The 22,425-nt window shown below is 57.5% G+C and overlaps 2 protein-coding genes across 6 annotated transcripts in view; one reads left to right on the plus strand and one right to left on the minus strand.

The window, feature by feature from the left end:
• Positions 1-8,468, plus strand: part of LOC138685519 (transmembrane protein 263-like) — a 246,408-nt gene extending 237,940 nt beyond the window's left edge. For all 4 annotated transcript variants that reach the window (XM_069784461.1, XM_069784463.1, XM_069784464.1 and 1 more), the window contains one exon: positions 3,509-8,468. In XM_069784461.1, coding sequence (XP_069640562.1) covers positions 3,509-3,795 — 287 coding nt within the window. In that variant the 3' untranslated portion in view covers positions 3,796-8,468. The remainder of the gene's footprint in view (positions 1-3,508) is intronic.
• Positions 8,469-10,910: 2,442 nt separating this feature from the next.
• CHST1 (carbohydrate sulfotransferase 1) lies at positions 10,911-20,072 on the minus strand. 2 transcript variants are annotated; one of them, XM_069784465.1, is made up of 2 exons: positions 19,864-20,072; positions 10,911-12,927 (listed from the first exon to the last, which is right to left on the minus strand). In XM_069784465.1, exon 2 carries the CDS (start codon positions 12,881-12,883, stop codon positions 11,624-11,626), a length of 1,260 nt encoding a protein of 419 aa, XP_069640566.1. In that variant the 5' UTR covers positions 12,884-12,927; positions 19,864-20,072; the 3' UTR covers positions 10,911-11,623. The 2 variants fall into 2 exon arrangements, with proteins under 2 accessions (XP_069640566.1, XP_069640567.1); XM_069784466.1 differs by lacking the exon at positions 19,864-20,072 and adding an exon at positions 18,543-19,194.
• Between the last annotated feature and the right edge of the window lie 2,353 nt (positions 20,073-22,425).

Raw genomic sequence — 22,425 nt, forward strand, 5'->3', positions numbered from 1 at the left:
CATTAGTATTTCCTGACACTTCCTCCAATATGTTTTAGCTCTTTGCTGGCAGAGTAGCATCCCCCCTCAATTTCATCTGCACTTGCCTCCTTTTCTCTGGTCGCTGGACTACCCACCTGCAGGCATTCATATATCATCTAAGAGATTTTCACAGTAGTGTTGTTCAGATAGCTGGGCAGCTCCAGAGGCCTAAATCGTCCTACAGAGGGGTTCCAGGTAGCCTCAGATGCACATTTACCTGGGGAGAGCCAGGAAGATTATTGCTGCTTTGATATAGCTCTTGGTTCTGCAGCTGAGCACACCAGGAGGTGCGTAATACATTGCAGTCCTCTGGGATGCAAAAGATCCTGCTTCCCCTGACAGGGGAGTGGGAACACAAGACCTCCCATCCTTGGAGGACTGTGTTCATTTGGAGGACCAGTCTGATTTTCACTGAGTAGATTCCTGCTTTACAGTTGCTTGGATTTCTGGATCCCTCTGTTCTTCCTGCCCTTGGTCTGAAGACAGAACACAAAAATGGCTGTACTGGGTAAGCTGTGTGCAGCAGTGGGGGGCTGGCAACTGAACTGGAAATGGAGCCAAGGACTCTCAGTAGCATTGAGGGAGAGGAGAAAAAAAAACACCTAGAGAAATTGTTGAGGAATAGGCAAGCAGTATGCTGTACACTGAGTAGAACTGTAGCTGCTTAGGCTACACCAGAAACTCTGTACTGACCCCTCTCAAACTCCATTTTGCTGCCCAGATTATCAGACAGATGTGTAACCTAAGGCTTATTCCAAGTCATCAGAGTTGGTGAACACCAGACTCCTCACAGGCACTGTCCTGAGACCTGCCCAAGGGAGAGCTCTCTATAGCCTGGGAGAAGCTCAAGGGAAAATGTACGACTCTGAGAAGACTCCAAAATCTGTGGAATTTTAGAAGCATCCAGGACAAAAGAACCTAGGAAAAGATCATCACACCACCTAATTCAGGCTCATGCCTCATCTAGGTTAGGCTGCTGTACGCAGCCTCCTTTGAAGGAGCCCCTTTCTCTTCCCTGGCTAGAAATAGAGTCAGAGGAATCAAATCACCTTACTTAAACTTCTGTGTTAAGCGCCTGAAAGTTAGCAATTTGAATTCTGAAGATAGCTTAATTTGTTTCTGAAGAGGCCTGGAAAATCCCCCTTTCCCACAGATAACACGGTGCAGTCTGAGAGTCTCCAGTGTGAATAGCTGGCCTCCCGTCTGCCCCAGTGCTTGTAGCGTAGGCAGCAGCTCTGATCTGTTTGGCAAGGTCAGGTTGTCCCTTCAGCCGTGTGCATCCAGCACCCTGGGGCAGCTGGTGCTTCCAAGGATAAAATCCGTGCCCTGCTGCTGCTGAGTGTTTTCTGTCAGACTTCTGGTTGGTTTGTTTAAAAAAAAAAAAGAAAAGAAAAAAGCTTGTTTTCCAGCAGTACTTAGAGACCCTACTGTGCTGCGTGACATGCGGACAACGGGAAGATAGTCTCTGCTCCAAAGGATTCACAGGATAGCTTGGCAGAAGCACACTGAACAGCAGATGTGGCGAAGACACGGCGTGAGACAAGTTAGTAACAGTAAGAGGAAGATGTTTGCTTAGACTGACTAGGTCTGACATCTCCATCAACCGGGGTGTGCAGCCTGCGAAGTCCCTGCAACTCGATGAGCGGCTGGGCCAGCCTCCCGGCACTCCCAAGGTCTTTGCTTGCTGGCGAAGGAAATCCACTGCCTACATCAGCGTTGGCTCTAATCTGTGTGGAAATGAAAGTCGGTGGAGGCATCAAAGGGGGGGTTCCAGGTAGAGTTTTCTGCTGCCTGGAATATTATTAACAATCAAGGAAAGAAGCTGCTACTGGGCTGGATAAACAAGGGGCCTTTCTTCTCGGGGAGTGGGGAGCTTTAGAGAAAGGGAGTGGGGGGAACTGAGTGTGTCAGAGAGCGCAGTGGAAGGGCTGGGCTCTCAGAAGAAAGTGCATTCAGCCAGCAGCTCTTGGCTACCTGCCATTAGCTGCGTTAAGCTTGTCCACCTGCTTAGGGTAGTCCATTTGTGCAGCCCAGTCTGCGCGGGTGGCTGAAGTGGGATGCCGCAGCCGGGCTGTCTCCCTCTTCGGCCCCAGGGACGGATGCCAGGCTTGTCCCTGCGCCCGTGCCGGGCAGACGGGTGCAGGCAGGGCTGTGGGGTGCAGACTGGCTCCTTCCTTGGGGCGCTGGTGGAGCCTCTGCAGCGCTCTGCTCTGAGGCAGTGGCTGGTGCTGACACGGCCCCTGTCCTGGGCAATCTGCAGAGGCAGGACTGCACCGTGTTTTTAAGCAGGCTTTCAGAAAGCCATTTCCATCCCTGTCATTTCTGCACTTTTCAGGAAATGGGGTGTGCATTTAGCAGGGGGCTAAAGCCCTCCTGCTGCATCAGCGCTGAGCAACCTGTCTTCTGAGTAGGTAATGGGTTAGAAGGGCTGCTGCTGCTCCTGGGATCCTGTATTCCCAGCTGGCGCTTGCTTTTTTTCCTGCCAGGATTGCTTTATTGTATTTTTGCAATTATTAGTAACTCATCTCGTGTACGGAACTGGCAGTGAATCAAAAGTCAGAGTATCCAAAATATCTCACCCCCACAAAAAGAGCAGCTCCTCCTTTGCTAACGTAACATTGTTAGCTGATGCAAAGGGAGAGGATTGTGTGGAGGCCAGCAGGATTGCTGTCAGGTTTGAATCCCATGAGCAGCAGTTCAGAGTCAACCCTTTCCCAAGAAGTGGTGAGCTGTGAACGTTACGTCTGCAGTGTTGTGGGCAGGTGCGATGGCAGCTTGGGTGGGTTTGTCATGCTGGCCTTGATCCAGTTGGCACAGGTAAACCAGCAGTGACATAGTGTAGCAACTTAAGCACTGTCTTAACACTATTAAATACATAGCTGAGATCTCCGGAGGGCTTGTACAACCTGAGGTGACATTTGTGTCACTATATCTTTACTGCAGTTTGCTATCTGTGCTAGCTCAATTACAGTTCTCATGGATAGGTCTGTGCTGTGCCTCAGTCCCGCATCTGACATTAGCGCAGACCTGCCTCCAAACAGATGCTGAGGACCTGCAGGCCACACAAATGTCAGCTGTTGCTATCTGCAGTTCATGCCTCCTATGCCAGCATTAGTCTTCGTGATTTACTGGCGTGAGCCAACACGCAGGGGAGGGGAATTACATCTTTTGTTAGTGGGATTTGCTTTGCTTTGCAGCACCGAGGCTTGCGAGTTTGGGGCTGTAACTGAGCCACCTTCTTCCCTTCTCTGTCACATGGGCAATTCTGCTCCCACCCCCTTCCTTCCCAAAGTTCTCTCCTGTTGTGCTGTAGGCCTGGGATCGCCGTGGTTCCTCCTTCAGGCACCGAGAGGTCTGGGGCTGCGAGGCACTGCGCATACGGGAGCGTGCGCCATGGTGGACAACCTGCCTGGGCTGGAAGAGGTGCCCAGGGAGAAGGTCTTTGGCACAGACGCTTCTAACCTTCCCTTTCTCTTTCTGCCCGCAGATGCCAGCAAGGAGCATCCACAGCAGCAGGCAGGGGTGATCTGGAGAGTGACGGGCGGCCTGTTCAGCATCACCCGGGGAGCCGTGGGGGCCACGCTGGGAGGAGTCGCCTGGGTGGGCAGCAAGAGCCTGGAGCTCACCAAAACAGCTGTGACCAGCGTCCCCGCTGCTGGCGTCGGACTGGTGAAGGGCAGCGTCTCGGCAGTGACCGGCAGCGTCGGAGCCATGGGCAGCGCGGTCGCCAGCAAAGTCCCTTTCACCGCAAAGAAGAAGGACAAGGCTGACTAATCCCTGTCACAGCTCCCTTCCAAAAGATCAACCTGCCCATACTCTCCCCCTACACAGCACCTCTTTGAGTTGGAACCAGCCGCTTCAGGGAGGGTCAAGCACCCGAGCAGACTCCGGCTGCAGCCTGCTCAGCACCGCCTGCCTGGCTCAGAGCCGCTGTCAATGCCTTTCACTCCCATCACCTACCGGGAACCATCTTTACTCCGAGGGCTTTAAAGGCGCCGTTGTCTGTCTTGCAGTTTCCTTCCTCCCTTCTTGCTCTTGTAAGCACAGAGGGGTGGGAGAGGGTGTCAGGCTCCATCTGCTTGAAGGTGGGGGGAGTAACAGGGGAGGGGGAGGAACTGTGCCTGGCTTGAAGTGTGGGTTGTGTAGTCAAATTCAACTTCGGCTGGGAAGACAGCCTCTGAAACACCCCTTCCCTTGGCTCTGGGCGGTGTGTTTGGGGGGTCTGCCCGGCAGAGAACCGTAGAAGAAAGTCCCATTGACACAAAGGAGAGATACTGTGAAGAGGGGGAAGCCTCCCTCCTGCCCTGCACCTTTTACCTTTTCTTTGCAAGGCCCATCCCACAAGCTGCTCCCAGTCACTTACTCCTTGGCTGAATTGCACCCTTCAGAGAAGGAACCCTCAAGCTCAGCAGAGCAGCTCCAGGGATGGTGCCACACAAGAGTATGATATGTCCTGGGCCATCAACTTCTGCACAGATTTTCCTGGTGAGAGGCAGGATGATGAAAGCCGCTGTATGTTCCCATTTGGGGAAGGAGCTGACAGTGGCATCTGCCAGGCCTCTCTGATATTGCAGCACAGCACAGGTAGCGATGCTCCACAGAGAGACAAACCGAGCCTTTGGGTTTGACCCTTGAAGTCCTTGCAGTATCCCCGTCTGCAAGAGGGGCATTTTGACTCTAGACCGTACTCTCGCTCCACAGATGTCACTAGTAACAATGAGCAAGCGTGTTCCCAAATGCCACCCAAGTTCTGCTGCAGGGAGGGAGGGGAAGCTGAGAGCGTCACTCTCCCCGTGACTCAGCACCCCAGGAGCGGTGGCCTGGGTGTGAGTGGGCTGCACCACATTGGAGAATGCTTCCCCGAGGAGCTGAGCATGCTCCAGCAGCAGCCAGCCTGCACGGGGCACCAGCAACTCCTGCTCCGCACACCACTCCTGGGGCTCCAGCCCAGCTCCTCCAAATGACCGTGTTGCACTAAATAGCCCACCCACACTTGTAGTGCCGCAGAAACCCAGACACCTGCACCCACCTGGGAGTCACAGCCATCCTCAGCCTGGCCCATGATGCACAAGGGGCCATGTGGCATCGCGCACACACACACGTGCACACGCACACTCACTGACTCACTCCAAGGTCCCCTGTAATTCTTGGGATGAGGAAAGCCACAGGCTTCACCATTAACTCTGCTGCTCCTGACTTTGGCAGGTGATTAGCCTAGGTTGTTAGGTGTTGGATGCATAGGCAAGTGAAGCAGTGCTTGTGCTGTATTTTATAAATATGCGTCTGTGTAAGCGTGTGTGTACGTATCGGTCCACAGGCATGTCTTCAGCCAGGTAAACAAAACTGTGCCACTGCCGCAGAGGAGTTTACATAGTCATCGTTGGCACTTCCAGCATATAGTTTTTATATAGGGTCCTGTTCAAAGTAAAAATCATGTTTTAGAGGATGTTTTCCCCTCTGTTGCCCAAGAGCGTAGTTTATTGAAACCAAAGGAATGTGAAAAATCCCCTTTCTCCCATCTATGCGGTTTGTTTACTTTCTGCCCTATCTTTCGGACATTGAAGCCAACTTCCTTGATCTTCATTTCCCGTTGGAGGTTGTTGCGCTTCCTGGCTATTCTCTTGTGCTTAGGACTCGGACATCAGGGAATATTTAAGTACAACTCCCCCGCCACCATTTTGGCTGAATGTTCTTGAGCTTGTGAAGCAGTTTTCATTCAGACCTTTATTAAATCCACATTTTGGGCTGACGTAAGTTGCTGTGTCCCTGTACTAGTCTCTCTCCATACCCTTCGCTGGGCAGTCCCTGCTGTTTGCAGTGGCAAGAAGTTGCTGATCTCCACAGTGTGTTACTCTTGATAGCATGAGAGTGGTTTAACCTACATCATTGTTTCTGAAGAGGAAACAGCATTTCGTATGTGTGTGCATTTCCTCGCCTTGTCTCTTTTGTTCTGGTGAAGGCCAGGCTGACCCAGACGTGTCGGTTTTGTCTCTGAAGGCAGCGGCTTCACAGACAGATCAGGCCTTGATGTGTGCCTGTGCTTTGCTGGGGTGCTCGTGGCAGTTGGCAAGGCCAGAAGTAGTCTTGTCTGTTCTTCCTTTGCCTCAAACGCCCTGCAAAGCAGGAGGACAGTTTGCACTGCGTGGATCTCTGCTCGCTGCTCTCCCTGAGCGCATCTCATTTCTTATTCCAGATCACAGACTGCTCCTGAAGCCAGCTCTAACCCCAAAGTTAAAAGCTGCTTGTGCATAACTAGCTGTGCTTCCACCAACCCTCTTAGAAAGGTAGTTTCTTACCAACTGGGACAGAAGATGGTCTTCTTCCTAACTGCCTCTCCCAGGCCTTGGACAGGAGAAGACAATGTCTAAGGGGCTTTACTTCACCGGCCACCCCTGGGCAGGTGATGGGAAGCTTATCGTGCTTTTGGCTAACCAGTGTCCCACACAGGCTCTTGCTGGGGGAGGCGATACATCCTTCCCAAGCTGTTGTCTGCAGGCACTGTGTGTGCAGAGCAGGCGTGGAAAATGGGATAAAGGTGCATTAAGGAAGGCCATAGGGGTCCTGAGGGTTTCCCGACTTTTTATTTCTGCTCTTTTGCGCATCCTTGCAGTAAATGGAGTAAAGCTCTCCATTCACCTGGAACTGCCTTGCAGTTGGCCTGGAGAAGGAGAGAAGAGTTGTGAGGGGAACTCACAGCCTAAATCGCTGTTCTTACAGCCCAGCTAACGGAGAACCCATGGACCGTAACTAGCAAAAGAGATCAAATTAGCAGGCAAGGGTAGAAGATTAAATCTACTCCAAAACCAGGGCTTCACACCGCTTAACAGGCATTCAGGAATACGTAACTATGCAGGACTCAAAGGCCTCTGGAAAGGATGTCTCTTTAGCGTGGTAGGCCTGCTCGGTTCATCCAGGTGACCCAGTCCCCGGCTGCTTTTCTGCGCACTCTCAGTGCCAGAGCAGAAGGAAAACAGGGTCAGTGTTGCCGGTCTAAGAGCAAAGACGCCTCCTGAGAGCTTTGGTTGCAGGATGGTAGGGTCTGGATCGGGTACGGAAGCTGTTGGCTCCTGATGGATGCCCCATCTTTCCTCCTCCCCCACTATAGAGACTCCAGCCATCCCAAAAGTCCACCTGAGCCACTGGTGCAGCCCTTCTCCCACCGCCCCTTTGTGGCAAGAAGGGCAAAAACTACGTTGTGCATAAATCCCACTGCTACTAGATGGGGGGGTTGGCGCAAAATAGGGGGGGGCAGCACTGAGGTGGAGGGAAGGAGTGGAGGGTGTTAGTACAAGGAAGATAACCAGTTTTCAGGTGACAGTGAGAAGATGAGGAGGGACTGGTGACAGGAGGAGGCGAGGAGTGGGGGAGCAAGAAAAGGGGAAGCGTGGAGGGAATTTGTTTCTTAGGACAGGCTCTGCATCAGAGGATGAACACGATCGAGTTTGTCCTAGGGAGGAGCACAGAAATGGAAGTGAGCGAATGTGGGTTTTGGTGTGTGGCGGTGGTCCACGCCTGGCTGGTGCCCAGCTCCCATAGTAGTGATGATGGCTAGGGGTTTCCATTTAGATAGATCAGTGTGCCCAACGGATGGTCCAAGCGCCAGATCAGCTCCCTCCTTACCACCACCCCCTTCCCAGATCTCCCCCAGGCTTTTGTTATGGTCTCCCCGTGGTGGGGCTGGGTCTCCCCCATGGTGGAGGTGGGACGTGGCCCTACACGCAGCCCCGTGCCCCGCTGCGGCTGGACGTTCCCCATGCCCAAGGAACGTGCCCCGGCTGAGAGGAGAGCCCACGGGCACATCCTCTCCTCCTTTTCTCTTTGCTCATCTGATTACTCTTCACCTTCATTTTTTATCCCCCCCTTAGCTTTCTGTCTTGCCCTTGGCTAGAGCTCTCCAAAGCTCCCACCGAGCCCTTCGTTAAACATCCACACTCATATTGGCTGGGAGGGCAGAGAGGGCGACTCTGCCCCCGCAGCTTCCCTGGCTGGGAGAGAAGTGCATGTCTTCCATCCCTCTCCCTCCCCTTGTGTTTTGTGTGTGGAAAATCTTAAGCCACTTCTTTTCCTCTGGGTTCCCTCGTTGGCTCTTGTCCCTGTGGGTGGGTCATTTCTGTGTCTCCATTGCAAAGTCATCCTTGTAAAAACAACAGTGTGAGTGGGAACATGGAGATGGCTAGAGAGAGAGGCGCGGAGCTGCTGGGACAGATGCCGAGGCCCGACTCTGCTTCTCTAAGAGCCAAGGAGCCCTTTGGCAACCCAAAACCGTCACCGTAGCCACGCAGTCCCGTGTACGGTGCTGGGCTCCGGAGGACACTTTTGTTCTTTATCATTTCATTGTCTGTAATTGGTTTCCTACTGAATTTGTTTGCTTGGTTTGTTTTGCAGTGTGTTTCTGGGAATATTCTGCATCTCTGTATTTTAATTACAGTAAAATTTGAGGATAAAAACCTTGGTTATGCTGGCTCTTGTTTCCAGTGGGGGTAAATGAGGAGAGGAAGCGCAGTTGAAGGAAGATGTTAGAGATTCCTTGGGAAATCAGATCTGTCCCCTAAGGGCTCTACACGAGGCACCGAGCAGGGCTGAACCTCCATCCCTGCTTAAACTAGGACGTGGCTTTCAACCGTGATTCAAAAGCCATTTTGCTGCAGGCGTGTTTCCTGATTGGAATGGTAAGAACAGTTTGGATAAGACTTCTAAACTCAATTTCTTGTGTTGGTTTAAAGACCAGTGCGTGAGAGGACTTTCAGGCTGGGGACAGCTGGCCTAGCCCTGGAAGTGGGATCTCAGCAGCCAAAGACGGGAAATTTTGCCTCTACAGCCGCTGTTTCTTCATGCAGGTTTGCATAGCCACTTTTCCCAGCTGAGGAAGCAAGGAAAAGCCTTGTTCCCCCCGCAGCAGCCTGCCCATTCTGCAGGAGAAGACGGTTTGACATCCCTCCCCAGAGCTGCAGGGGAGCCCTGCGGGGCAGCCGGACCCTCTGCATTTGCTCGCTGGCCGGCAGGCAGCGTGGGTGCTGGGGGGGGGCTGCAGCCGGCCATCCCGGCCCCCTCACCTGCTTCACGGGCACTTCCCCAGGGCAGAGCCGCCCGATGCTCCCGGGAACGCTACCTTCGTGCAGGGAGGGTTGCAGCCCACAGCTGGGCTGGGCTGGATCAGGCCCCGGACAGGGTGTCCAATTTACTAGGTTGAGGCCAGGAGCCAACAGCTCAGCATTTGTTAAGTGCTGACAAAAGGATTAATTTAGTAACTAATAACGGGGCAATCAAGCCATTTATTTGGTTGACGTTTTGCTGCCAGCTGCTCGGCGAGAGCGGCGCGCAGCGCGCTGATGAGGCTGCGGCCACCTCTGCTGCCTCACAGACCTGGCCGGGGCAGCGCGGCTTGGGAAGCACCGAGCCACTGGCAGGAGCAGGTTTGGCGGTGGAGGGGAGGTGAGAGTATTTGGGGTGGGGGGTCTCTCGCAGGAGCTACTCCCCCCATGCCCGCTGTGGGGAGGCGGATGGGGGAAGCGCCCACCCCGCAGCACGTGCAGGCTGTCACCCCGTTCCTCTTCAGGGGGTTGGAGCCAACCATGTCACCTTGCAGACAGCGCAGATGGATTACAGGGGCTCCAGCTGCGAGCCCTGAGGAGAGGCCATCAGATACATCACCCCTGCTCACCTTTTCTGCAGCCCAGCTGGAGCAGGTTTGCCGTGTTAAGCCAGGTTTGAAAACACCCCTAACAAGCTGCCCCTCCAGAGGTCTTTAAAGGGAGAAAAGGATGCTGGAAAATCACCCATGGTTGCGGCTTTCCTCGCCTGACCCAGGCAGCAGGTCCCAGCTCCCTGTGTGCAATTACAGCACCCAGTCTCACCCCCTCCCAAGTATAAGAGCTCGGGCTGGAAGCTGGTGGGCAGCAGGGCTCGGAAGAGACCTTTGGAGAGGAGACCTGCCCAGGTAGGTGGGCTGCGGGTGGCTCAAACACCCCCGTGCCAGGAGTGGGTCCAACACTGTGGGTAGATGTGACCAGCTGCGGTCACATCGCTCTGTGGGTCCCCGTCTAGCAGCAAACAGAGCTGGGAAACTGCTGGGGCATTGCTGTCCTCTGTCCCCTGGGGACTGGCCTCGGTGGCTTCCCATCTGCAGTCTGTGGGATATGCCTTGAGGGCTGGGCTGTTTGGAGGACTGTCCCAGCTGGGTCGAAGGAGCCGGTCGGCTGTTCCAGCAGGCAGGGGTCAAACAGACCAGAGTCTTGCGTCAGGCTCTCGGCGCTCCGCTGCCATGCGGTATTGTCCCTGCCCTGCGTGCCCAGCTTCCCCGTCCAGCTGCTCGCTGCCCTGCTCAGCCCTCAACCCCTGCGTGGCAGGGGCTCGCCTGCCGCCCGCAAGCTGCCTTGCGCGCAAGGGTCCTGCCTCCGCGGGCAGCTCACGAAGAAAAACTCCCGCCTCACCAGGACCTGTTTGCTCGTTTTCATTCTGGTGGTTTTACAACCCAAACTCGAGCGCTTTTTTCTGGTCCTCCAGGGCAGGGCTCACCAACGCTGGCATCAACAGTGGCGGGGGGCAACGAGGGGCAGCCTGACGGGGCCGGGCTCACCGTGCTGGTGCTGTGGGTGCTCCGGGGCCGGGCATTTCAAGTCCCGTGCCCCCCCACGGGCCAACGAGCTCACAGGTCTGTAAATAACCACGGGTTCTCACTTTTTTGCCCAACTGCTTGCGTTTTGACACGCTTCAGATGCAAACGTGCACGTGCCCGAGGAGGCGACTGCGGTTCCCCGCTGCCCTGGGGGGGCTGTGGTGTCTGCTTGCCCGCCACCCGCTCCCAGCCTCGTAGGAGCTGGGCAGACCAGGAGATGTTGCTCTTTGCCTGTCGATGCATCCACGCCAGTTTAGTCACTTAAGTCTTCCAGTTGAAGCTCACCCCTGGGTCACTTTTATTGCACTTTTATTTACAGAAAACACAGAAATAAAGCATTAAATGTGTTGGGCTTTTACCAAACCACCCAAACACTTTTTTTCCCTTTTTTTTTTCTTTTGTGGGTTTTTGGCACAAAGAAATATCACAGGTGTTACCAAACAACCATGTACGAGCAGCTGACCAACTGCCCAGCCCAATAACAGGACTTAAACAGACAGACATGTCGCACCGAGATCAAAAATGAGGAGGTCGTTCCACGTTCAGCTTCCAGTCTAACCTGCTCATCAGGGGCTAGGGGAGTTATTCTGGAGGGGATGACACAATTCATAAATTAGATTTATATTTACCTCTTACATTGTAAAAGTAAACAGTGCAAAAGTACAGTACCCCAGGTACCCTTCGGTTTGGAAAGCTTGAAGGTTGCTTTATACATTTTGTGTGTTTTGTAAACATTGTTACCCATCCACAGTTCTAGCTCTTGCTTGGAGAGACCCAACTCCTCTTGCGTCCGAAACGTATTGAGGGGCCGCAATCGCTTCCCCTGGACTCAGCTGTTGAGATTCCCGCTCAAGGTTTAGTGCAAATTTTGGAGAGAAAAAGACGAGAGAGAGAAAGGGGGGGGGGGGGGGGACAAAACGAAAGAAAATAAAATAAGGCAACAGTTAGAAATGGTCCATATCAAAACCGGGCCCCCCTGGGGCTGCCTTAGGAGAAGGGTAGGAAGTCTCTCTCCTCCACCAGGCTGATGGAGAGGTTCTTCAGCTCCTCCTCGGAGCCGGCGGTTTTGTAGCCGAGCTGTGCCAGCACCTGCTGGCAGGCGTGCTGGGTGAACGCCACGATCTCGTAGGAGAGCCGGAACCGCCACTTCTCCGCTGTCGCCGCCGAGTTGCGCACCGTCCCGTACTTGTGTTTGGAGGAGGACCTGTCTCCTCGGGTGTTGTTCTGTATCCAGCGCTCGACGTTGCTGTCCATGGGGATGCCCAGGAAATCGTAGATCTCCTCGGTCTTTTTCATGGGGTTCCTGGCCAGGTCTTCGTACCGCACCAGCATGTACTTGCCCTTGAGCCACGGCGGCCGGTTGAGGCCGGTGGACACGGAGTTCCAGAAGTCCTCGCACACCGTGGTGAGCTGGGTCACGTCCAGGTTGTACGGCTTCCTGCCGGTGCCGTCCCAGATCCTCCACAGCCTGTAGGTGTCCCGGAAGGTCTCGCTCCGCGACGCCAGGATCCCCCGGGGGTCCCTCACCAGCTGGATGACCTTCAAGTTCAGCCGCGGGTCCTCCACCAGGGCCCGGAGGTCGCTGACCTCAGGCACCCGCACGGTTTTGATGGCCACGTGCCCGTGCTCTCTGCAGGACTCGGTGGCCAGCGTCAGGTTCAAGGTACCGCACTTCTTCACGCAGTCTCCCTCCTCCAGGTGGAGGTCGACGGCTCCCAGGGACTCGCAGACGGGTGGCGAGCACAGGGCCTTGCTGGCTCCCCTGCGGAAGAGGCGGTCGGTGGTGTGGTTGACGGGCTGGGGTTTGATGTAGTTCTCCAAGAAGTAGAGGTCGCAGTCATACAGGCTCCTCAGCAGGTCTCGGCTGGCCCCCAGCATGACCCGCCTGTCCGTCGTACTCTTGCTCTGGGTCAGCTTTGGGATCAGGGTGTACTGGACGTGGTAGAGGGGCTCAAATAAATAGAAGACATCGAAGTGCTGGTTAAACAGCTGCCCAACAAACGAGGAGCCACTGCGGGTGGTAGCGAGGATGAGGACGTGCGTCTTCCTGGAGAGGTTATACGAGAAAGTGGGGCTCTCGTCGCACAGCCTGTCGGCCGCATCGGCGTCCTGGCTCAGGCTGCAGTTCACGGGGTTGGGGATGGGGCAGCTGTGGAAGGACTTGGCGGTGAAGGTCCGGATCGCTGTGTACTGGATCGCAATGGATGCCAAGGCTAGTAGGAGGACAGCCTTCCAGGAACATTGCATGGCTGGTCACCTTCATGGAGCTTCTTCACAGGTCGTCTTGGTGTCTGCAACCCAACAGAGAAGTCACGGGTTGAGCAAGGACTGCCAAGGAGGACCCAAGTACCCTGCTGCTGGGGGTACCGATAAACACCCTCCCGAGGCACGTACATCAGCCATAACCACGTGGACCCAGTCGCCCACTGCAGAGCCCTGTCTCGGAGGAAAGGAAGACCAGGCAGAGGCTGACAAGCCTGGAGGGACGCTTCCAGCCAGGACTTCAGCCCCAGGGACTGCTTCCTTCCAGGCTGGGACACAAATCCTGTGCCCCACGGCTCACCCCATGCCCTGCAGCCCAGGCAGGGGCATGTTAGAGCCTGGTGGCCACACTGCCTACGTGCCTCTCTATCCAGCTGCTGCGAACCCTCCTCCCCAGCTGCCTCACGAGTCACTTGTCACCCCATCAGCCAGCGCCTTTGACACCCGGTGCAGGAGCCATGGCAGGGACAGGGCAGGGGATGGTGCCAAGCACGACCCGGAGAGGCTTGTCTCTGTCCTTTCTGTCTAGCTGGCAGGAGGAGGCATGGCCCATCCAGGCCAACAACCTGCTGCTTGGGAGAGGGGCGATGGCTCTCCTGGAGCTGCAAACCTCTTTGCTTAGAGGTCCACCAGCCAGGCCAGCTCAGTCTGTCAGCCTCTGGGGACAAGCAGAAGCCGCCAGAGCCGTGTCCTAGCTGCCAGCCCCCAGCACTGAGCTCATGGTGCTGGCCAGATCCTGCTCAGCTCTGGGATTCAGGCCCCCCTCCTATTCTGAGCACCAGAGGGGGAAAGCAATGCTACAAAGGAGGAAGCACGAGAAACTGCATCCCCTCCATCCTCTGTTGGCAACAGCGCATCGGCAGGAGCGCTTGGCACCAGAGATGGGTACAGGGAAGAGTGGGGCTGTAGTTGCACAGGCTGACTTTAGTGGTGCTAACCCCTGCCTTGGTGCTGCCCGCGTGTGGTTGAGGGTAGGGGGGGCTGAGCAGGATGCTTAGATGGGTTGCTCAGGGACGGCTAGGTGAGGAGCAGCCCTGCCTTGCCTGGGTTGCTGCGGTGGTGCTTCAACAGCTCCTCCCTGTTCACTAACCAAATAAATAATGTTCACAGGCTGCCCTGCTGCTCTCCAAAGCACGGGGCTTCGCATCCATGTGCTATCACTCCCCAAGGCCAGCAGGGCTGGGGGACAAGACATAGCAGGCTCATCCCAGAAACCCCAAACAAACCAAAACCCCTGTGCAGGGGAGACACCCCAGTATTAGCAATGGCTTTGAAGATCCCCTACACCTGCTTCCCCTTGCCCATTTTCCTTCCGTGTCCCTCCCCCCAGTGTGGTGCACATGCCCCTGCAGCCACCTGCCCACCCTCCTCAGGCAAACGAAGGGGACAGACCCAAACACCTCCGCTCTCACCCAGCAGAGCCGTTCCTCCCCGCAGCATCCGTTGCCGCCATTGCTTCCTCTCCCCCGCTCCGCTCATGCTCTCTGCGCGTCCCCAGGGAGAGCACCCAGCCAGCCCCAAGCTGGTGGGGAGCTCCTGGTCCCCTGCTTGGCCCCAGCACACTGTCAGAGCCACCGCTGTCGCTGCTCAGCAGAGGTCTCTGAGGGAGACCGATGGGCCAGTGACAGATTTCTGTGCACGAGGCCTGTTCAAGCTCAGAGCACACTGAAATGCCCAGCGGGCTTGGGATGGTGCAACGCTCCTGGTGTGCATTCCCTGCAGAGCCCACGGCAGCTGGCATGGGGTGTTATTCCCACCTCAACATGTCCCGCTCCACGGAGAGACCCTGTCACCTAGCAAGTAACACCAGAAGGGCTGCTCAGACCTGTAGGTGAGTCAAAAACTTCCTTCCTTCTTTTTTTTTTTTTTTTTTCAGTTATTATTTTTATTATTTACCAGTTGCCCCAGCTGCTTGGTGCAGGCAGGAGGCTGCAGGAGCTACCAGCTCCAGAGACCTCTTGCTGGGAGCAGGGGTTTAGAGCAGGACCCCAGCACGGGCGCTCCGGCACAGCTGCTGCAGGCAGCCCCGTGCCCGCCATCACCACATCTGTGCACTAAGAGCTTTAGACCTGTAACGATGCTTTGAAAAAGGGTTGCTTTCTCCTGGGCCACTGCCTGCCAGGGATGTGGCATGTGGCCTAGGGACCAAAGTTACAGACACTTGGCTATTGCTGCTCCTAGTTTGGGATTACCCACCCTGCAGAGGTGAGATGTGTCCCCAGTGTCCACATGAAATATTCTATCTCTTGGACGCAGTGTTTTTCCAGTTCTGCTAAGTCAGGGTAGGACAGGAGGGTCCCTGCTGGCATCGCCTGGCCCAGGTGACTCCCGTGTGCTACCTAGGTGGAAGCTGCAGTGGGAACGCTTTCCTGCTCTCTAGTGATGGCCAGCCACACTGCACCCTTCACGCACAACCTCAACTTCTACTCCTTGCTGCGCTGCTGATGGACGCTGGAGCAGATGTGACTCGGATTGTCCCGGGACGTGGCAGAAACCAGATGCCAGCTCCCCTGCAAAAGGCAACCAGAGCCCAGGTGCCTCCTTGGTCCCAATTCCTGCTGGATCACCGGCTGTGAACATCTCAAGTCCTCCATCCACCCAGACCCACTCCCTTTTGCAATGCACTGAGCTGCGGAGGGGAAGAAACGGGGCGTTGATTCACCCCCTTGGCAGCGCAGGTGCGAAACTACAGCCCAGCTTCAGCCTCGGCTGCCCCTCGTCACCCTTTGTGTGTGTCCTGCCCGTCTGCGGAGCCGCAGCCAGGGAGGGGCATTCTGGGGGAGAAGTCTTCCCTCCCTGATGTCTCATCTGTGGCCTTTAAAGCCAGCCAGAGCCTCCTCTCAGCCCCCCCGCCGGTTCTCCCACCTCCTCCCACCGCTGCCTGGCCCCGAGGGGCTGTGGTTCCAGCTCAGCCCAGCCCTGGGCTCCAGAGGCAGCAGCCACCGGCAGCGGGATGCTCTCGGGGAGCCACTGCGCTGCAGGAGGATGGCTCTGACAGCAGGATAGCCGCTTGCTCTCCCATCCCTGCCCTTAGAGACCTTCTTCTTAAATTGCCCTGCTCCTCTTCAGGCACCCATACTGGGGCCAGCGGTCTAGCCCAGCAGCAGGAGCGAGGGCCATGCCCAGATGGGGCTGTGAGAGTCCAGTGTGAGGCATGTGCTGTTTTGGCTACTCAGCCCTAGACCATGGGATGCTGTGACCATGGGAGTCATCTGAAATGCTGGCCTCACGGATGTTTCCGTGCTGTAAAGTGTTCCCAGCTGAAATCTCCCTCTGCTCTGTCTCCAGCTCAGCTCCACCAAAGGCGATGAGCAAATGCAGCCCAAGGGCAGGAGCTGAGTCCAGTAGGTCCCTCCAGGCAGCTGCAGCTACAAGGTGGAGACCTGGGGTGGGGCTAAGTCACCTGTACCTACCGGCCCCCCCCTGGCACCACTGGCACCGCAACGGGCCCGTGAGAAGGCGCGCGGGCTCTTTTTACGCTGCGCCGGGGTCACCGCTGCCCCTTCCCCGACCCTGACCCCCCTCTGGTCACAGCATGCCAGACTGCGCTCCGCTGCCTTGCCCACATCTCTGTCCGGCTGCCTGCGGTCGCATCGGGAGCAGGCTGTCCGCGAGGGATGCAGCACTGCAACCGGCTCCGAGCGCTGCAGGAGGCCGGCCGGTGCCTGGCGCGGGGACAGGAGCACTGTCTGTGGGAAGCAGAAGGTGTGGAGCCTTTCCTCTCCCCTGCCCTGCTTCCCTCTCCCAGAAGAAGGGAGAGGATGGGCACAGGCAGTGCAGCATCCCCCCACCCCGCACACCCGCAAATGGCAGCGGGTGCATAATCACCTGCCTTCCTCCTCCTCCTCCTCCTCCTCCCCTGACTCCCAGCACCGCTGCGGGGAGGACGAGCAGGCGAGAAGCCAGCAAGACAGCCCAGGAGCGCTGGGGAGATGGGAGGCGATGAATTAAGCTGAATGGCATCCGTGAGTCACCGGCGCGGAGAGCGGCGAGCGTGGCCAGCCAGCCGGAGCGCAGCGGGAGGCCCGGGAGGGAGATGCTGAACGGTGGACTCCTGTTTTGGGGATGGTCTTTCCAGGTTTGAGGGGAATGACCTGCTTTTAGAGCCGTGCGGCAGGACCGCGGCGCCGGAGGCTGCGCTGGCAGCTGAGCTCAGGCGCTGCCAGGCAGGCTGGACTCGGTGGGGCTGCTGCAGGGATCGCCACGACTCAGACTTCTTGTCCCCTCCAAAAGCAGCCAGGTGTCACACAGGGCACTGCCTCGTGGCACTGTGGCACTCTCATCCTCGTGGGGGGCTCCCACAGCATCTCCAGGCACACGGCTACCCTGCCTCCTGCCCCAAGCCTTCCTTGCAGGTTCCCTTGCTGCTCCCCGTGTTTGGGCAACTCGGGGGTGACGGCAGCTTTAGGCAGGAGACCTTGCGGCAACCGATACCGTCATTGCTGTTTCCAAGGCTCGCTCTCAGGGCAGTCAAAAAAAAAACCCTGCTCTTTTCAGCTGCCTTCCAGGCTGTCCCCCTCTCCCGACAGCTCCCCAAGAAGTTGTGCCCTCAGCCTGGCTGGGCTCATCCTGGGCTCCCTCGCCACTGCCTGGCGAGTCCCTCCGGACTTCCCCGTGGCAGGCAGGAAGGGAAAAGGGAGCAAAAGAAGGTGCGAGGGTCTGTGCAACGTGGGTGCCTGCTCCAGCCCTGGCACAAGCCCTGGTGCCAGGGCGATGCACTGGAGGAGTGCCTGCACCCCACGAGCCCTTCCCCGGGGCCTCCCCGGTGCCGGTCCAGCTACCGGCACCCTCAACCCCCAAAATTGATTCCCGCCAGCAAGGCTGTTTCCATGGAAACGGCAGAGTGACTCAGGACTTTGGGACCAGCTGGAAAACACAACTGTGAGCAGCAAACGCCCGAGAGGTGCCAGGGTCTCTCTCGGTGCCAGGAAGGCGGGTGGATGGGCATAGGGACCGGGCAGGGCTGCCTGCCCGCTTGGGCACACTCATGCCGGCGCAGAGGGGCACGGGGCTACACCCCACGCGAGGCAAAGCCCACGCCGGGGAGTTGTAAGGCAAAACCCCTCTCCTGACACAAGTGCGACTGCAGCACTTGGAAGGCATCGCTGCAGCGCGCTCGCTGGGGGGACACATCCCAAACCGCACCTCGTCGCAGACAACCCCTCATCCCTCCCGGGAGGGAGACCCACGCGTGAATAGTCACCCACGGAGTTTGCGGCACCAACTTCAGCGGCCGCTCAGCCCCGCACCCCTGCCTGGCAAGCAACACCCCGCGGCCCCGCTACCCCACCCCGGCCTCACCGCCCGGGCATAGAAACCAAGTCTCAGGGTTCCAAAATGACTCTTGGCCGCGGACTCACTGGCACGGGCCCTGCCACTTCCCAGCGTCCCCTCAGTGAGCAAGAGTTTATCTTGTAAAACATGTTGCAGCCACTGAGGCAGGGAAGATGGGCTCCTGACGGGGTTTAACGACGAGCATCCCACTCGGTCGCGGTGGCTTAGTCATGCTGGCGGCTCTGCGAAGCCAGGCAGACCCAGAGCGCGCCTGTGGCCCACCCACCCCGGGCGCGGGCAGGCTGCACCCCACCGCTCCCCAGCAGAAAGGGGGACCGCAGCCCGCCTTGCCCCTCACCACAGGTGCTACCTGATTTTGGGTAGCGTGAGCAGGGCTGGTCTCTGTCCCCAAGCTCCCCCACCCGCCCCAGCAAGGCCCACCGACGTGAGATCCCGACGGGGTGGGAGCGAGCCTTCAGCCTCGCCTCCTCTTCGGCCATACAGCACTAGAGCTTCCCTAATGTCACGGCTTCGAACGCCAGCTGGGGACTCCCACCTCCCACCTTCCTCGGGTGAGCACCACGCCGCGGAGCCGCTTCGTGCCCGTAAGACCCAGACTCGCTCTGCTCTTGCGCGCGTCACCTCCGAGGGCACGTTTCTGAGGATGAGGCAGGGGACCCCAGTGCTCAAAGCCACTCCTGGCGTGCCCCCCGCTCCCCCGCCTCTGCCCGTCCCCTCTGCGTTTCAGAGGGACGGAGAGATCCTTTGCCGCCAGAAGATTACTGCCCACTTTGCCCAGCACTTAAATCATCACAGAGCTTTTGACGGGGATTTCGGTTTTTCCCTGCCGGTGCTCAGCATACACATTTTGAGTTAATTAATCACTATCAAGTAATGCCAACCCCAGCCGGTCCCAGAGTTTTCTTATCGCAACATCCACCTGTGCCTGATTATCCCTCATCTGCTGAACCGCATCTGTCTCTTCCCGAGGATGCGAACGCCTGGGTAAACCCGGTACGATTTTTTTTGTGCTCGCCGCCTTCCCCGGAGCCATCCACCCGCTTGTTTGTGCACGGAGCGCTCCCCTGGCAGGAGCTAGAAGGCTCTTTCGGGATGAACGCGCTCCTTCACCACCCCGAAACGCTCTTTTTGCAACGTACCCAGCCTACGGCCGCGTCGAAAGCCCGAACCTCGCAGCTTTCCCGTAGGACCGCTCCATGCCATGGCCGGCTTCAACCCCGCTACGCGAGGTCTCCTCGCCAGCCCGCGTCCTCCCGGCGGCTTTAGGAGACCACTTCGAGGTCTGACCCCAAATGCCGGGGCATTCGCTCCGCCGGCTGGCGCGGCTCACCCCCCCCGGGCAGAGCATCTGTGCCACCGGGGACTTACTTCTTCCAGCCGGCAGCTCGTCACCCAACAACAGCCCAAGTTTCACCGCAGCTCCTTCCCCCCCCCAGTCCGCGGGTCTCGGGGGATGCTCCCCCCCCCCCCCCCACTACCTCCTTCCTCTCCCCGCTAACGCAGCCCCGGGCGGCGGCGTGGCCGAGCGCTCGCAACCCGGGACGGGGAACCAAGCGGGGAAAAAAGTCCCTCCCGCCTCTGCGGGTGATGTCTCGCCGCCCTGGAAAGTTGGTAGCGCGGAAAGGCTTACGGCAGACCCCCGACCCCCCCCCCCCCCCAGCACCCCTTACCTGGCGGAGCGCCGCGGCGGGTCCCCCCCCCGCATCCCCAAGCGGGGTCCCCGCCGCTTTTCCCAGGGGCGGGGGGGAGGACGCCGGGCCCGACCCTACCCGGGGGTGGTGGGGGGGAGGGGGGGGCGGCGGGAGCTCAGCGGGGGCTCATCGCTGCCGGCGGCCGCGCGCTGCCTGCCCTGCCCGCCCTGCCCGCGCGGGCAGCCGCCGCGCGGGGCCGCCCCTCCGCTCCACGCCCCTCCGCGCCGGCGGCGGAGGGAGGGAGGGAGGACGGGAGGGAGGAGGGGAGGGGGCTGCTCCCGCTTTCCCCTCCCTCCTCCCGACCTCCCCGCACAGGCAGAGCCCCAGCCGAGAAGGAAACTCTCCACTTCCTTTTTTTTTTATTTCTTTTTTTTTTTTTCTTTTTTTTCCCCTCCCCAAGGCGGCCCGGAGGGAGAGGGTAGAGCCGCTGCTATCGCGGGGGAGGCCCCGGTGGGGGTCCCCACCCGGGAGACGTGTGTGTGTGCGTGTGTCCATCCCTCCTCCGTGTCCCGTCGTCCACCCCCCCCACCCCCCCACGCTGGACACGCGGGGATGGCCGGGGACCCTCAGACGAGGGCTGGGTGCGGGGCAGAGCGTGCCCAGTGCTGGGGCGCAAGCAGCCTCCCTCTGGGCCCCGGCCGGGTTTGGTAGCAGCGTGCTTTTTTTATTCTTCACTCGTTTTCCCGTGGCCTTTGCTCATCGACAAAAATATTGTCATGGGGACTAGTTCTCCACCGCCAGGAATCCTCCCTGCCCTGCCACAGGCAGGGACCAAAACCGTCCCCGGCGGTAGCAGTGCCACAATACTGATGAGGTGAGGCGGGAGGGTGCCATCCTGACCGCTTGGGAAGGTGCTGTGGGGCAGAGGAAAGGGAACACGGGAGAGTGACGGGGCTGTTGAGGCGGCTGCGGTCTGATGGTCACGTTCCTCCCAGTTTCTGCTCCTGTTCGACCCCTCGAAACGGGCCGGACATTTACTTTTGGCAACTTTGAGCGTTTCCCTTTTGTCAGGCGCTTGCCAACTAAGCTGCGTTTTCAGCACTTTAACTGCACCTCCGCTGAAATGGCAGCTGCCAACGAGAGCCAGCTTATGATTCCGGAGACGCTACAATGGATATTCATTTCTTATATCCCTGTTTTATTTTGTGCATGTTCGTTGCTGCCTGGGCATTATAAGAAATCACAGCAGCTTTCTTCTTACATTCATGTGAGCAACACCCAGCTCCTGACAACCCCCCGAGCTCTGCAAGAAGCTGCCTCCCCAGCTCGGGGATTCCCAAATCTTCACTTCTGACTCTAGGATTCGCAAAGTGTAACTGTGGGGATCGTGGTACCGGCACGTTCATCAGCATCTCGGAACAGCTTCGCTCGACAGCGAGTGGGCTACGAGAAACAGCAGAGCCCAGGTCCCTGCACTGCAATTGGGTAGTGAGAAAAATAAATCCCTGGGAACGCTGGTCTTGCCTCCGCTCTCAGAGGCCTGCTAGGCTGCGACAGTGAGTTCAGGGCTATGAGGTTGCCTTTAAATCTCAGGAAGCACAACAGCAGAGTCTTCACTTCTGATGTTTAGCATTTTGGACTTGCAATTGCTGTTTTAGGCGTACCCAGCTCTTGTGTGCCCCAAAATACCGGTATTTCTCAAGTCTTTTACAATATCCTGACAGCCCTAGCCCCCTTTATCTAATTTTAGAAAACTTTGTAGGGATTTTATATTTATAAACAGTTGGTACTTAAATATTATTTCCCTCACCATAGCAACAGCTCCCCATCGTAGCATTCGTTATATGGTGATGTTGCATTGGTGTATCCCTGTTTTGAGTGAGAAAGCCCTGAAGCCACTCTCTCGTGCCTGTTTTCCTACACCTTGCGAAGGACTGAGGCTCCTGCCTGTCCTGACTCTTCCCGGAGCTGGTGAAGAGCCGTACCACCAGCTGCTGCTGGAAACGTGCCGGTGGCCCTGGGGTTTCCATCACTGGTGTTGCTCAGGTGATGCGCCGGCTCAGGCCGTCCCCTTCCACGGACACAAGCTGCTGATTCATCTGCCGCGGCATAGCCGACCTCGTACCTACGGACCCGTAGTACCTCCGCAATAGCCCTGAGTGCCATCCCCACGCGGCACACGGGCCTTTGGCAGCTCCGGGTACCCGTGATGGGCACCTGATGTACGCTTGCACTTGCTCAGCACCTCCAGCGAGCGGTGGGGAAGAGCTGGGGGTGGGCGTCCAGCTGGACTGCGGCCACGGCTGCGCTCCTCTCTCACTGGGGGCCAAGGCGCTAGAAGTGGAGGAATGGCAGGATTTCAAGCAGTTTGGCCAAGCGGGGCATAAACCAGGCCAGGGACCACTGCCAGGAGGAAATCAAGGGGCTCACGGTAAGAATACAAGAGCAGACGGGCACCTGCATGCTTCCCAGTCTTTCCAAAGAGTAAGGATTTGCTCCTCTCTTAGACACCAGCCCAGAAGCAGTCTGGCCACTGAGACACCTCCAAAGTCCATCTGCAAAAATCCAGGGTGCCCCACAACTTGGAGCGATCCCGGAGCT

Source organism: Haliaeetus albicilla, chromosome 5 (assembly GCF_947461875.1).
Source record: "Haliaeetus albicilla chromosome 5, bHalAlb1.1, whole genome shotgun sequence".
Classification (NCBI taxonomy): domain Eukaryota; kingdom Metazoa; phylum Chordata; class Aves; order Accipitriformes; family Accipitridae; genus Haliaeetus; species Haliaeetus albicilla.

Bases quoted from the DNA above. Each gene is read 5' to 3' on its own strand.
- CHST1 (XM_069784465.1), bottom strand. From the start codon at position 12,883: ATGCAATGTTCCTGGAAGGCTGTCCTCCTACTAGCCTTGGCATCCATT.